The sequence below is a fragment of the Athene cunicularia genome, assembly GCF_003259725.1.
Source record: "Athene cunicularia isolate RWA chromosome 14 unlocalized genomic scaffold, athCun1 chr14_part1, whole genome shotgun sequence".
Lineage (NCBI taxonomy): Eukaryota > Metazoa > Chordata > Aves > Strigiformes > Strigidae > Athene > Athene cunicularia.
Window position 1 is genome coordinate 3,841,261 of NW_020799118.1, and position 14,488 is coordinate 3,855,748.

At 35.4% G+C, this 14,488-nt stretch overlaps 1 protein-coding gene across 5 annotated transcripts in view; it reads left to right on the forward strand.

Moving 5' to 3' along the window:
• The window catches only part of CLEC16A (C-type lectin domain containing 16A), an 80,807-nt gene extending 69,090 nt beyond the window's left edge, over positions 1-11,717 (forward strand). For 2 of the 5 annotated variants that reach the window (XM_026858654.1, XM_026858655.1), the window contains 2 exons: positions 2,028-2,147; positions 6,341-11,717. In XM_026858654.1, coding sequence (XP_026714455.1) covers positions 2,028-2,147; positions 6,341-6,675 — 455 coding nt within the window. In that variant the 3' untranslated portion in view covers positions 6,676-11,717. Of the gene's footprint in view, positions 1-2,023; positions 2,148-6,340 lie in introns of all 5 variants that reach the window. The other 3 variants (XM_026858656.1, XM_026858658.1, XM_026858657.1) reach the window with 2 other exon arrangements.
• The last annotated feature ends 2,771 nt before the right edge of the window (positions 11,718-14,488 follow it).

Here is a 14,488-nt window from a genome sequence, read left to right on the forward strand (position 1 = left end):
TGTGGATTTAAAGGAAACTACCTTCCCTAGGAGCAGCATCTTACACTGTGACAGCTGTTTCTACTGTAAGCTTGTGATTATAGTGTCCTAAGCTGCTGTCTATTGACAGATTTAAACTGTTTAGAATTTGATATATTTGACATGGTATTTGTAATCATTCGAGTTGTGTCAGGAAATAAGATTTGGAACATTCATGCCGATTTTTACATGAAACAGTGATAGAATAAAATACAGACAAATTGCATAATTGTTAGTTACAATAATGGTTAAACAGTAAAAGAGCTTTCAAAAATATATCGAAAGAAAAAAATGAATTTGGTGTTTTGTAAAAATACTGTACTTGCTATTACTCCTGTCTGCATCTAACAATCATACAGTATCTTAATGTGAGAAGTTAACTGAAATTACATATAATCACATGACTGCTGTGCATGTTTCAGTCATTATAAGAGAACAATAGTTGCTTTGTCATGAGTAAAATAAACTCTTATTCCTGAGTTTGTCAACTATCTGACCTAATAACTGCCACAGCACTTCATGGCACAGGTATTTTAAAGCCTAGCAGCTCCCCCAGTTGCAGTATTTGGGGATTAAGTTTAGCCCTTTACAAGATCTCCATTCCTTAAAACTGAAAAAGTAGTCATCCTTTAAAGAATGCAGAATCCCTAACAAGACAAAAAAAAGGTTCTACAATTTCTGCTATCAGGTTGGGTTTTTTCCTTTGTATTGACATGATTTTTTTAAATTAACATGTCTGTCTGAAGTGTTGCTATGCATAAGATAAAAATGTTCTCTTGCTAGGCAGATTTTTATCATCAAGCTTCTGAGCTTAGAATACAGTCTCTTCTTGGCTACTGTTGTTGGAACTGTGCACTTCTTTAAAGTGCTTATTTTTATATAGGCCAATGATTAAGATAAAGTATCTCTCTTACTGTAAGTTAACAGTCTTCCAGAATTATGTATGTGTAATGTAATCTACACTGTATTTTATCACTTTTTAAGTTGTCTTAAGCTTTAAAATGCAGTTGGCTTCGATACTTAAGAAAATGTTTACATCTGAGCAATGGATATTGAGGACTTCAGAAGGCATTGATCCTCTATGCCACTTATGCTGTATTTCACACTTCTGGCAGATATTGATGGTAAAGGTCTAAAATAAGTACAAAGAGCTGTCCCTTGTTGCAGAGAATATATTGGATTCCAATCTGTAAAATAAAATTTATGTATTCCAAGGGGAAGATGATTAATTGAACACAGAGTCTCTAAGAGCAGTGCCTGCCATCTTACTGAAACCATCCCTATCTCTTCCCTCTATAACCAGTAATGTAATTGTGGTTTGATCTCTTCTGTGCTATGATGCTAGTAATTTTCTAACTAGGTGAGGAAGTACTTTTGTTTCTAGAAAGTTTCAAGAAAAGAAACTTTCTATGCACTAAGCATCATCATCTGAACTGCTGCTATCTTTTAAAACGTTCTGTTTGACTTTGTTATAAACCGAATCTAATACTTCAGTTTCATATCATAGAATAGTAGGGCTGCATGGTCTGAAGTATTGTCAACTGCACAGCAGTGCACCTCTTATATTTTTATGGCCAGTGGAAATCAGAATAATTTAGTCTCACCAGAATTTGTCATAACTTATCTCAAGATTTTTAAAGCATGTGAGTAGATCATAATGCAAATAAATATCTGCCAGTCCCTCCTCAGTGTAAGTGCTGTTGGTATTGCTAGACATAGCCCAAACTCTATTATGAACATTTCCAGATAAGTAAGCAAAAAACTTAATTCAGTTAAACGTGCTTGTTTCTAAAGAATGAATACTTCCAGCTTCAGAAGTATTTCCAAACTTACAAGACTCTTGGTGTGGTGTAAAATTGTATTCAAGATACCAGCAGTTACGGATGTGTCCTTGTCACTTATTCTTGTTGCTACTCTAACATTTATCCTTTGTCTTCATTCCAGTTTCCCTTCCTTGTTTCATTGTTAAAGCCTTCGTATGATATATCGCTGTGTTTTCCTCTAGTAAGGTCTGGCAGGAAAGGACGTCGGCGGGTGTTTAGTCTGTCGGAGGCTGACAGTCACGGTGGACACTGGGTTTAGGTCTTCGAGCAGCAGCTGCAACAGAAACTCGCGCAATATCAATTCAGGCAGGTTCCTCCATAAGCTTTGAAAAGCCCGTAACAGTTAATAGAACGTATGTTGTTTCCATGCTGACAGCAATGACAGTGAGGTAGGAAACTGAAGAAAGCATCATAAATTTTTGTCTCTACTGTTTTTTGGGGGAGAATTGTAAAGCAATAATTAGCTGTTTTTGAAAGCCTTATCTACAGTTTCTGCCATATTTCTTGATTCTCTTGCCAAAGATGAAAATTCTGCTATCAAGCTTCCAGCTTCAAAGCAGCTATGTCTTCATTTGCACAGGGGCAGCCATGGCTGTAGTGGAATTTAGTAAGCACAGGCTCCTGAATGGACAGTAATGCAGGTACTTGGCTAGCAGCAAGAAACCTATTTATAACTGGAGTAAAATGTACAAGCACTCAGCACTAGACTGTCCTTGGACTGTGATGGCACAAACATATCATTTCTGTGATTCTTGAACTCAGGCAGGTGGTTTTATGGACTGTTAACTGCCTGAGGAGGGGAAGCAGAAGCAAAAAAAGATGGAAGTATGCTTCAGGTTACCTTACTTACATAACCTGTTCTAACTTGTATCTAATTAATTTAATTTTTTTACTATCATGGCATGAAGATATTTACTCTGTTAAAATTATATAAATGCCCTTTTTTCATCTTTATAGATACACTTTGCATCTTTTCACTTAATGTCCTGTTATTTATATTTTTGTTAATATTTCATGGTATGTTGCTGTACAGCTTAGGACACTTCTCTGTAGGTGATATTCATTCTTTCCTTTTCCTGTTCTTTTCTGTCTTCTTTCATTAATAATCATCCCTCACATAAGTTAATATAAGAGAAGTTGAGTCATCTGGTTTGAATTTTTTTGCTATAATAATAATAATCTTGGTAGCATTTTAGAAGCGCTGAAAAACATCTTAAATGTCCTGAAGCCACTGCAACCAGAGAGAGCTGCTAATACCCAAACACTTGCAAAAGGACACCCTGTTTAATAACCTTGTTTTGTACTTAAATTTGGGGGTAGGTGGGGGGTGTTTCTTAGAACTAAAAGTTAACATCAAAACTGTTTTAAGAAACTGGCCTCAGTTTCCCTGGTTGCAGATTGGGTTTATATTTTTTGCCAGAACACTCTTACTTAAATACAGGTGGGTTGGGGAGGTGGTAAATAGAAATGCTCTTTTCCCATATTAGATGATAACTTTGATATTTAATGGTAGAACATATCTTAATGACTGGTGATTTTATTCAGGTAAAAATGACAATTATTTTTGCTCTTTCTATCCAAAAGTCAAACTGGAAACAAGCATTAGGAGTTTGGGGTTTTCTTGAAAGCCAGCTAGTATTTTTATGTGCAATGTAGACAGAATTTCCAGATAATGGGTAGAGGACATATTCTCTAAACATACTGGGTGCCTGAAAACTTTTTTGAATTAGGAGCTTGGTACCCATCTGGATTTTAGAGACAGACATACTTAGAGTAATCCTTTCTTGAGTTTGGGGGGATTTTTTGAGCTAAGTTGCATTTTTTTGCCAACTATTTATTCCAGACTTTAAGAATTCAGATCATACATAAATACATATTTATCTGAGATCCTTCTCTGAATTGAGTATGACTTCAAAAGGCTTTGAAACTTTGAGCCTCAAAGATTTTCTTATTCATAATTACTGTCCTGAAGCCATGGATTCAGTTAACTGGGAGATGTTACATGTGAAAACCTTTTATATCAAGAGGTTTGCCTGATTTTTCATTGTAATGCCTCTTATAGACCAAATTTTCATTCCAAGATGCTGGATCTCTGTATTCTATCTAGTTTCCCTTCTTCTGTGGTCTAGGATTGTTTTCCCTGTCCTTGTATCCAAAAGATACAAGAGATGATCATGCTTAAAAACTTACCTAGCACAAGCTTATAGTTGCAGTTTAGGTTACATAAATCTGTCACTGCTACCTTTAAATACAGTAACAGAGTAACAGAAGTGAAGCTCTTGACAGTAACTAATGAAATACTGAAAGTAGAGACACTTGTATCAATAGTAAATAAAAGTGGGAGGGAAGCATAGAAGAGCTTTTGTTTTGCAGCAAAATTACTGGACAAAGTATGTTCTGCTTACATTTTTTTGATATTTTTATCTTTTTTCTGAATGTTTTTTCAGACCTTTGGATAGAAAATTGGAACTTGTTGACTCCAGATACTTTTTTTTTTTTTTTTATGGACACTTTTTTCAAATAGTTTCTTTTTCTTTGTGGCATTAAGAAGGGAGTCACTGTAGCATTAATTTAGATCCTATGTGGAAGGATTTGGGAACAATACAGCATAACAAAAGAGTATGTCTGTCTGTCTGTCTCATGATTTCAGTAAACAAAAGTATTGAGAAAATCTATTAATATGTTTTTGGGAGAAGGGGAGGAGTGATTTAAGAAATGAACTGCAGAATCAGAAGTGAAATAGCAGAACTGCAATAGAAACGTGCTGGGTAAAACATTCCTGAGCGGAGTGCCATTGATTGATAATACTTCGTTTACCAGAACGTCCCAGGTTTCTGAATCCTGAATTTTGGTGAATATTCATACTATAATTAAGATAAATAATTTGGCAAAAAATGTTTGATATTCTCTTTCAAGATTTTATAAATTCAAAAAAGTCAAATCACCGCAATGACTCACTATTTTGTGCATACTTAAATGTTAGTAACTATCTTGGAATTCAGAGAAATGAGACTTCATTTCAGTGGTTTTGGCAGTTCATTTTCTATGCAAGTCTTGCATCACTTCCTCTGTTATCAATGGCTACATTCTCACTAAAGCTTCTTGACAGCTAAAAAGAAGAATCTGCAGTTACTTTGAATCTTTATTTTTTCAAAAATAACCAGTGAGGTCCCTTTTATTTAAAAGGAGACTTTTGTACAATCTATACATTTTGTTTTGATTAAAGCGAGAAGCTTTAGCCACCAATTCAGCAAAAAGTAAAATTGAGTGGTTTTCTGAAGTGAGAATACACTGCTGTTGTGGGTTATTTTACCAAAAAGGTAAAAGCCAATAATCTAACTGTTATCCCACTGATACCTTACTGATATCCATTCCATTCTCAGCTTTCTTTTTCTTTTTTTTCATTATGTTCATGCTTTTTTGTTCTGTTACAGGATTAATTGGAATCATATTGAAACTGACATTTTTAAGGTCACTGTGTATTAAAAACAGAACCTAATTCTTAGCTTCTGTATTCACTACATTGCCTTGTAGTCTTTTCTGCAGATGCCTGTACACTTGAACACATGCTGTTTCTTACAACAGCTCTAAAAATGGTCTGTCTTGAAGCTGGATACCTGTTACTTTAATGGCATCTATTCCTCTAGTCTGAATAGAAAAAGAAAAAAAAAAACTAATTTTTCTGGGTTGCTCATATAAGGCTGTATTGCCTCATCCCCTTCATTCACTGTCCACCTGAGCCAAATGAGCAGTTTACTTGATAGCTAGCCAGGATTTTAAGGGGGAAGAGGACAGTACAAATAACTCTTAACGGTTGGGTTTTTTCCATTGTGTGGGAAGGTGTAGTAGCATAGCAGTTTCCCGCAGTATGTGATGCTGTTTTAGGTGTTGCATGCTCCATGCTTAGGAGCATATAACACAAGGCTGTATAAAAACAGGTCTATTTTGCAGCACCTTTCAGTTAGAGTAAGCACATACTGTTCTTCCATATTTCTGTGTTCTGTGGTTGAGGTGTCACCAAAACGTGAATCTGGAGGATGAAAAGAGAGAATGAATTCCAAATTTTTGTAAGAAACAAGCTACCTCTTGGCAAAACTAGTTATACAAGGGTTCTTTTTTTTTTATTATTTCTAAAGTGCTTCCTGGTATGGGGTGACTATTCATTTTAGTCTATACTAAATATTGGAGAAGCTTTCTTATTCTTCCCTTCAATTTCCTCTCTCTAGGAATATTTCAGATATTGCTGCATATTCTAATACTAAATGTGTAAAGTTTTCTGGTTCCTAATTTGAACAGATTCTCACTGGCATTTTGTCATGCTTTCATCATATTTTGCTTTATTTCTAATTACTAAAAAATGAATGTATAAGCCCAGTGCTTCACAAAGCTGCATTTTCCACCCAATTATTCTTAAAAATTAATAAACGATAGTACACTATTAGACTTAATGTACATACTAAGTTGAATATTGATTGTTTCTTGGTGGTTTTTTTTATTAGATGACACTTCAGCTCCAGAGCAGCCTCAGATGACCATTTCTGGTCAGATGATGTTGACTGATGAAACTCTTTCAGCTGTTTCCAAGTCTAGCAAGAATGCTCTAAAAAACAGTGACATAGAAACAGCAAACCTGTCTCCTAGCCTGATTCCTGCACAGCAGCCCACAATATCATTATTAACAGATGACAATACGGATGCACTAAGCGTGGAGTCACTTACACTGGTGCCACCAGTTGATCCCCACAGCATTCGAACATTCAGCTGCATTCCTCAGTCCTCTTTGCCATCTGAAGTTTGCAAGGTAAAAGAGGTAGAGGAAGAACGTTGTGACTAAAGCCAACCTGAAGACTGTGATAAACCATGAAGCAAATACAACAAAATTCTTCGTTGTTTTTCCTTCGGGAATGCAGATACTTCCTGAAGCCGGAGAGGCCATCTGGTCCACAAGAAGAGGCCCACTAATGAAAGAGAATGTGGGCAGCTTTTAGAGTAAACATCAGATGCTCAGCATATTGAAACTGGAGAAGAAAAAAAAAAAAAAAAAACTTTTGAATCTGGACTGGTGTTTTCCTACCAATTTCTGTTATACAAGAACACAAAAGTATTTCAGAGCACCTACTTTCTATTATAGAGTTCCAGCTGCAGGAACTAAATTAATTGTAAAAGGTCTACAGTATTATAGCAAAGTGAAGAGATTTTTGGATACCTGGCTTCAGGATATTGTGTCATTACTTCTCTGAAACTGGAGACTATTAACTAGAAAAAAATACATATTGTAGTACAGAGATAACATTTCCATTTGAGACACAGTGTGGTTTTCAGTTTGGGTTTGGTGTTTGGTTTGGTTTTTGGTGGTTTGTGTTTTTGGGTTTGTTTTTCTTTTTTTAAGTCCTGATGTCATTCATCTTTTGGAGGTCTGCGTGATAACAGCAGGCTTGCACACTTTCAGTGTTGTCTTCATAGAACTCCAGACTTAACTTAAATATTGTGTTTTCCATGTGTAATATTTATTTCAAGGTTTGATTCAAAGCAAAATACATATCAAACAATTTTTTAAAAGCTAAAAGCCTGAAATTTAATAACAAATGCTTATTGAAATTAACATAAGGGATTTTTGAGACTAGTCTTTGCTTGACCAGCTACAGAGGAATGTGAAATATTTTAAGAGATTGCTATAGCTTGTTTGTTTCTGTCAGTCAAATTGCTACATCTCTGAGGAATGATGATATCCTTTCTACTGAAGGACAACTTCTTGAAGCAGACAGAAGCAGTTTTACTTTCAAGAGGTTTTTTAAATTTTTCATGTAGGAGGAAGATCACCCCATCTAACTGATAATTCCTTTGCAAGTCTGAAACTCAAAAGGAAAGGTATTGTGTAGTGTTTTTTCTATCAGGGATAATGTCACAGTTAAACAGCATTGCTACATAAAAGTAATTCTGAGTTTATGCTTGCCTTACTTTGCTTCCTAGATCCTGATACCAAGTTGACAGAAAGTAGTGGAAAAGTGTTGATTAAAGTTTGGAATGTTCTTTGGTGATTTGATATGTAATTTAACAGGAATGGAATTTAAGATTTCTCATCAATTTCCATGTGTGTTAATTTAAATTAATAATAAAATGAGCAGATTGTCACTATTAGCCTGCTCATAACATTGAGTGCTTTCTGGCTCTCAAAGGTTGAAGACTGCTATTTACTTTACTTGGTATTGTGATTTTAGTCATCAGTGCAATCTGTTTCCTTGTTCTGTCTCTACTAATGTTGATTTCATATCAAGTAGGTGAATCTGAGTTTTTACCTACAACCCAGTCTCTTATTGTACCTCTTCCTGGTTGTCAGATGGAAGACCCAAAGTGATTTTAAATGTTATCATTATATATGAGATTGACTAATCCACAAGTATAATTTTGCTCACTCTTTCCATCTTTTCCGTCATGTAATAACTTTGTAAAACATGTATACAAGGTATCTGCTATTGAACACCAGCAATTTTTTTTTCTTCCCTTATTCACTTTTGCATGGTTTTGTTGATTTCTGGTTTCTGTGACTTCTACATTCTGAGATTAGATGTCCTCAGCACTGTTGAGGATATGGGATGAGAATTTGGCATTGCTGAAGAGCCTACCTAAAAACTGATGCCTTACTTAATTAGAAAGCATTTTATGTTAACTGTTAACCTTAACTCTTGACCTAGATTACACAAAATGTCACTGTGCAGGCTGAGTTCCCATAAACAGAATTCATTTTAGACAGGAAAACCTTGATCTTTATTATCTAATTTCAAATTCAGTTCTAGCAAGATTAGGACCATGCACAAGGAGTCTTTTTGATGGGTATGCATAATCTCACCCTTGAGCCATACTGCACAAAAAATAGGACAAAGGAAAAAAAGCTAACTCTGTTTTTCATTGCCTTTGAGTGGCTTTTAAATCTCATGACCAGTTGCCTGCTAAGAGCTTCACAGGAAATAACTGAGATAGATACTATTATTAGGAAAATAGAAGGCTAGGTCTGCTGTCTAGTCCACTGCTGGCAGAGCCTTGATGGTCAAGTGGTGTTAAGGTGGGATATTTTTTAGCAGTTCTATCGAAAGCTCTCTGCAAAGATGGAATTATACTAGGAAAGCTCTGACTGCACCAGCTTTACCAATGTTGTGCTGTTATATAAATGCTACAACTGGTACAGATCAACCCAAATCTCTGAACGGTTATGCCACAGAAGCAGTTGATTTTTGCCTTGTTTGCTTCTAATATTAAGGTATGTGTGCATACAATTTGACTGTGCTTCATGCGGCGTTAGGAGACTTCAGAACGTAAAAGCTCTGGAGATGCTGAACTAATCTGTCATCAGCAAACTTATCTCCGCAAGTATGGTGTTACGCATCTACAATTCCTTGAAGAGTATCACATCTATCTCTCCCTTATCAGAAAAACTCAAGGGCTTGTTTCCTTATCCCCCTTTCACTGTAAAAAGGAAACTCAACCAAGCACATCAGCCACAAATGTAATTTTTTTCTAAACAAAAGTTTATATGAGTCAGCATAACAGTGCTCTTTTTAATGAATTTCAAATACTAAGTTGCAAATGAGAGCAGCAGCTGACCATTCAAAGGGCTCACTATTTCAGTGTAATACTCCAGAGGGAGGTAGAATCACTCTGAAATAAATATAGCAGTGTTCCAGAGCAAAATGTCAAAATTTTAGTGAGATGCTAAATTCTCAGTGTTTGTTTGTAGAGGCATGGCCTGTTTTCAACCATACTTTGTTAACATAAGTAGGTAAATTTTTTTCTCATCCTTTTGAAAAGTGAAGCCAAAGAAGACAAGGCATACTGAATGTTACTTTGCTATTTTATAGTCTGTGTCTCATTTTACCAAGAGGATATTTGCTTAACAAAAGAATTGTGTTGCCTTCACTTGTTAGGTCTCCCTGCCTCTTGCTAGTTCCCTTTTGTTTTTGTCATCCAGTGTACAACAGTGAACAAGACTCAAGCTTTCCATTTGTGCAGAGAGCAATGGCAGCATACACTTGGTAATTTGGTAAAGAGGGGGAGGGAGAAAACATTAATGCCCAATTCTAATGTCTGCTTCACCATGGAAGCAATGCTTGCAGTGTAAAACTTGTGTACAAAAATCAATTGTTTTGCAGAACTTCTTTGATATAGAAAGAAACCAAAGGTTAAGCTTCCTGCACTTTATTTTACAAACTGTGCAGATTAAACCAAATTCATTAGAAATGTGGTCACGTATATTAATACTAAAAGCTGTATTTTGTATGTGAATTCATGAATCATATACAATATAAGGACTGAATTAATTTGTATTCTCTACTGCTAATTCATGATAAACTAAAATTCTGACTTCTCTTCCTTAAATTAAGCTGAGCTTCAAAACAAAAGATACAAAATTATACCTGGTAAAGCAGCTCCTCAACGTTCTTTGCTTAACAATACAGTTGGAATTTTCCTTGAAATCACTTGGTGAGGGAAAAATTGGGAGTATCTTCCAGAATTCATTTATTCTTTTGCAGTTTCTATATGACAGGTATGTGAGATTTGAAAACTGTTCGTCCATACTGAGAATTTAAGATGTAAATCTAGTTCAGTATTCAGAGTTGTAAGTCAATGTCCAGTGATTCATATGAACCCTTTGCCCAATAGAGACAGAATACAGGGGACAATAATGTTGCTTTGTGGATCTGAAGTATTCTTGTATGTAGAATTTTAAAACTGATAGTTAAAATAGTTTGTTTATAGCAAAATCAGCAGTCTTTAGGATTGAAATTGTGATTATTTTTTTTTTCCCCTAATTAAGCAGCAAGACACAGGTGACTAATTTCCACATTTACTACGAGTGTCCTGAGATGGTTATTTTAAGCAATCTAGGAATTCAATAATTGCCTGGCAATTGATTGTCATTTTACTTGTAGTAAATTAAAGTTAAAACTACTCTTGAAGACATAGGTAAGCTATCAGACAAGCAAGTCAAACTGTATATATAAATATGAAGCCACTTCACACAAAAGTAAACACTTTAATCACATAGTGCTGTCAGTGCTCTGGTGTAATCAGTCACTCTTTTTGCTGCACGTTATAGGTAAGTAACTGCAGAATAGCCTAATGAATAGTTTCACTAACCTGCATGTAGTATTCTTGAGGAAAAAAAAAAAAAGAAAAAAAACCACACATCACCGTGCTAAACATTCCGATGTTGTCTTCACTAACCAGCTAAAGTTAAATAAGGAGTTCCTTCTAAAAGAACATTGCACAGGCAGCAGTCATCTAGGGAGCTAAGTGTGTTAGCCCTACATTGAATCAAAGATTTGTGAAGAGACATCAGATGGGGGCATCAGTGAGATGTAGGTATTTTGCCTCAAAGATAATGAGTCTCCTTGATGAGTCTCCTACTTATTTTCAGGCAACCTAATGTTGTAAATACATATAAACATATATTTAGGCACCTAAATATATGTTAAATTCTCTTCCTAACTCTTACTGTCATTCTTCTTGAAAGAGTTTTTGGTATGTCACTGTTTAACCATCACTGGCCTACCTTAGGATATCACTAAACTGGGCATTGCACTTCTGTTATCTAGAAGTCTTTGGAGTGGTTCTCCTGTGCTTGCCTGCTCTGTTGCTCTGACCTTTCCCAACATTTTGCAGCATGAATTTGAAACAAATATAATAACTCTTACTGTCTCCTATTGGTTTCTGGAAAGCAGATTGTGATCCAAGCAGGGCTTGCTAGGGTGAGATGTTTTTAGGGGATGGGAGGGGGGAAGTGCTTGGGGTATTTTCCTACTGCTCAGGATTTTTTGAGCAGCAACAAAGACATGGGAGATACTGTTCTAGACTGAGTCTCAAATAGAAGGTTCTTTCTTATGGAAACGTATTTTTATATTACATTTGTACAGAATTTTCCCTATTTTGATCTCCCAAAATTTTTAGATTTGTGCATTGCTCAGATTTGATTTCTTTTGCAAGGTGTTATAAAATATGTATTTTACGTTTATTATTGTATTATAAGTGTAAAGCTAAATTTTGCTTGTCTAATAAATGTGCACTATGGCCGTATCTGTTTTACAGTTTTGATAAATTGAATTAATTGGTTCTTAACATGAAAAGGAAAATCTTGAGTCAATGTTGTGACTGTCTTGTTAGCATAAAAATGTGTGGAGTGCATTTATTTAAAAAATAACTAAGGGCTTAAGAAGCAGGTCATGACTAAGAAAACTTGTTGATGACAAAAGTTAGTTAAATAAGGTTCAGATTAATATATAGCGTTCCAAGGATTCTTTTAAGATCACCATCTTAAGATATGTGAGATCTCTTTTTCATCTTCTTCTCCATTACTTTTGGTTATGGGTCACACTGAAGTGAGTTTAAAACGGTAATTGCAATCTGATAAGTATATATGAGGAGATGAGATGGTCTGAGGTTTTGTGTTTGAGTGTATTTAAGGACTAATTGTGGCAGAAATATTTACAATGAACATGATAATTTTGCAAAGGATTGAGAATAGATTCAAATGTGTGAATTTATAGACTATTACAATTTCTAGGAGCTTTGTTTCTCCCAGCAGTAGCAGTGAAAATATACATTGCTACAACTCTAGGGGACCTGTTGGAAGCATTATAAACTTTAGGGGATAACTAGGCATCTCCACTTGTGAATAGGTGCGTGGATATTTTTGTTGCAAACTTTTTACTTCATTTTGAGCTGTTTTGTAAATTTGATTGTTTTAATTGCAAAGGGGGGGGAGTTTATTTTTCTAGAAGAATGAATGTATCTGGGTTTTAAACTCTACATAAAACATTTAAGGAGCATGAAGGACTGTCCTCCTACGAAACATATTTCTATAAAGTTGTGTCTGAAATGTTCTTCATTTGGCGGGGGAAAGTCCTTAACATGCACTTACATTTGCATGGAAAAAAGCCCAAACACGGGGTGAGTTGAATTCTGAAGTGGCTTTCTACAGGCAATAAGTATTAATTATTTAATGTAAGTTATGTTAGATATTTGGAGTAAATATGACAATGTCTCATGTTAATTTAAATAAAAATGTAAATATGTGTCTGGGAAGGGAGTGAAATTAGAACATATTGGTATATGTTTCCAAAATCCAGATTTCTATAGCTGAGTCTGTATTTACTGACATTAATCATGTGTCATGGCTATGGAAAACCTGGACGAGAATGAACAATAGACCTTTCTTTGTAAATGGAACTTGGCAATAAAAATGATGTTAAGAAAACTTCCTTCCCTTTCATGTTCTGTTGCTGGATTTGATGCACAAGGACATTCAATAACAGTGAAATGCAAAATTTGCAGAAGCTTGCTTTTAAGAAGAATGGTGTGCACATGTGAATGTCAGGCATTTTAATCTTTAAGCTGAAAACTGATATAGGTAAGGTATTTTTGCATTGTGTATGCAGGAAAGACAGTACGAGAGAGAGAGGAGAAAAGAATCCTTTTGGGGTGATGGAAAGTAGATGAGACCAAGGGGTTAAGAGTGGCTGGGCAACATTTAAAATGTCTGTGAACACTTTGAAAGTGCCTGTCATGTGTGATTTCTTCCTCAAATATATCCTTGCACCCTCTGTCTCATTCTCTGGTGCATATTGCCAGTTCAGTATATGGATTAAATCCAACCGAGTTATTAGTTGGATTCTTGTTAATTAGCCTCTCCATCTATAGGAATTAATTTTGGTCAATATACATTCTTGTGAAAAGCTATTTCTCAAACTAGGCATTGCTCCAGAAACTTTCTTAGGAAGAAATTAAATCACATTGTACTGTGAAATAAGCAAGCTAGGTATTAGAGGTAGGAGACAACACTGTGATTTACTGCAAGATGCAAATACTTAAATATGGTATATTGGGGAAAATGAGCTTAAATCTGCTTCTAGCAGTTGGACCTTCTACATCATGCCAATAATACTGCTTTAAGGATACCAATTTTATAATTCATGGCCAGGAAATTCCTTTCTGTTTTTTCTGCATTCCCATATCCTTCTGATACTTCAGAACTTTTGCAGCCTTTTGTCTTGTCACTTTTCCTGTTTCTATGCAAGATTTTTTTTTTTTTTTTTTTTTTTTTTTTAGACTGGGACATTGAGTCAGGTTCAGCATCTTGCCCTGTGTTACTAATGGTCAGAGATGGAATGAAAGCACGGCCTCAAGCCCTCTTCCAATTCTGGCTGGGATGAAAATGAACTTGACAGAAATGCAGTGTGTATTAGTCCACTCTTTTCTTCGTTCCCATGAATAGCTAAGTGCAGCCACTTGAACAGTGCTTTAAACATGAAATTCACATCTTTAAGGTAATTCATTCCAGCGTAGTTATATAAAAAAGAAATTGTGTCAATATATGTCTTTATCAAAGTAACTTGTCTAAGTAAAGATGCAACATGTGGAGATTGGTGTCTTTATTCTTTGACACCTAAACTGCTTGGTTTGTTTCTATATCAAGGCAAGAGTTCACTGGGATTCCACTGATGCAGCTGTTTGCTAGGGAGGAATACATTGCATCCCTAACTACTTTTTTTATGCTGCCATGTTAGAGCTTGTGTGAAGACAAAAGGTTTATTGGCACTTCCTGGTGATATTTTTGGGTGTGATGCATACAACTGGGAATGCAAGCTCACTGTGAG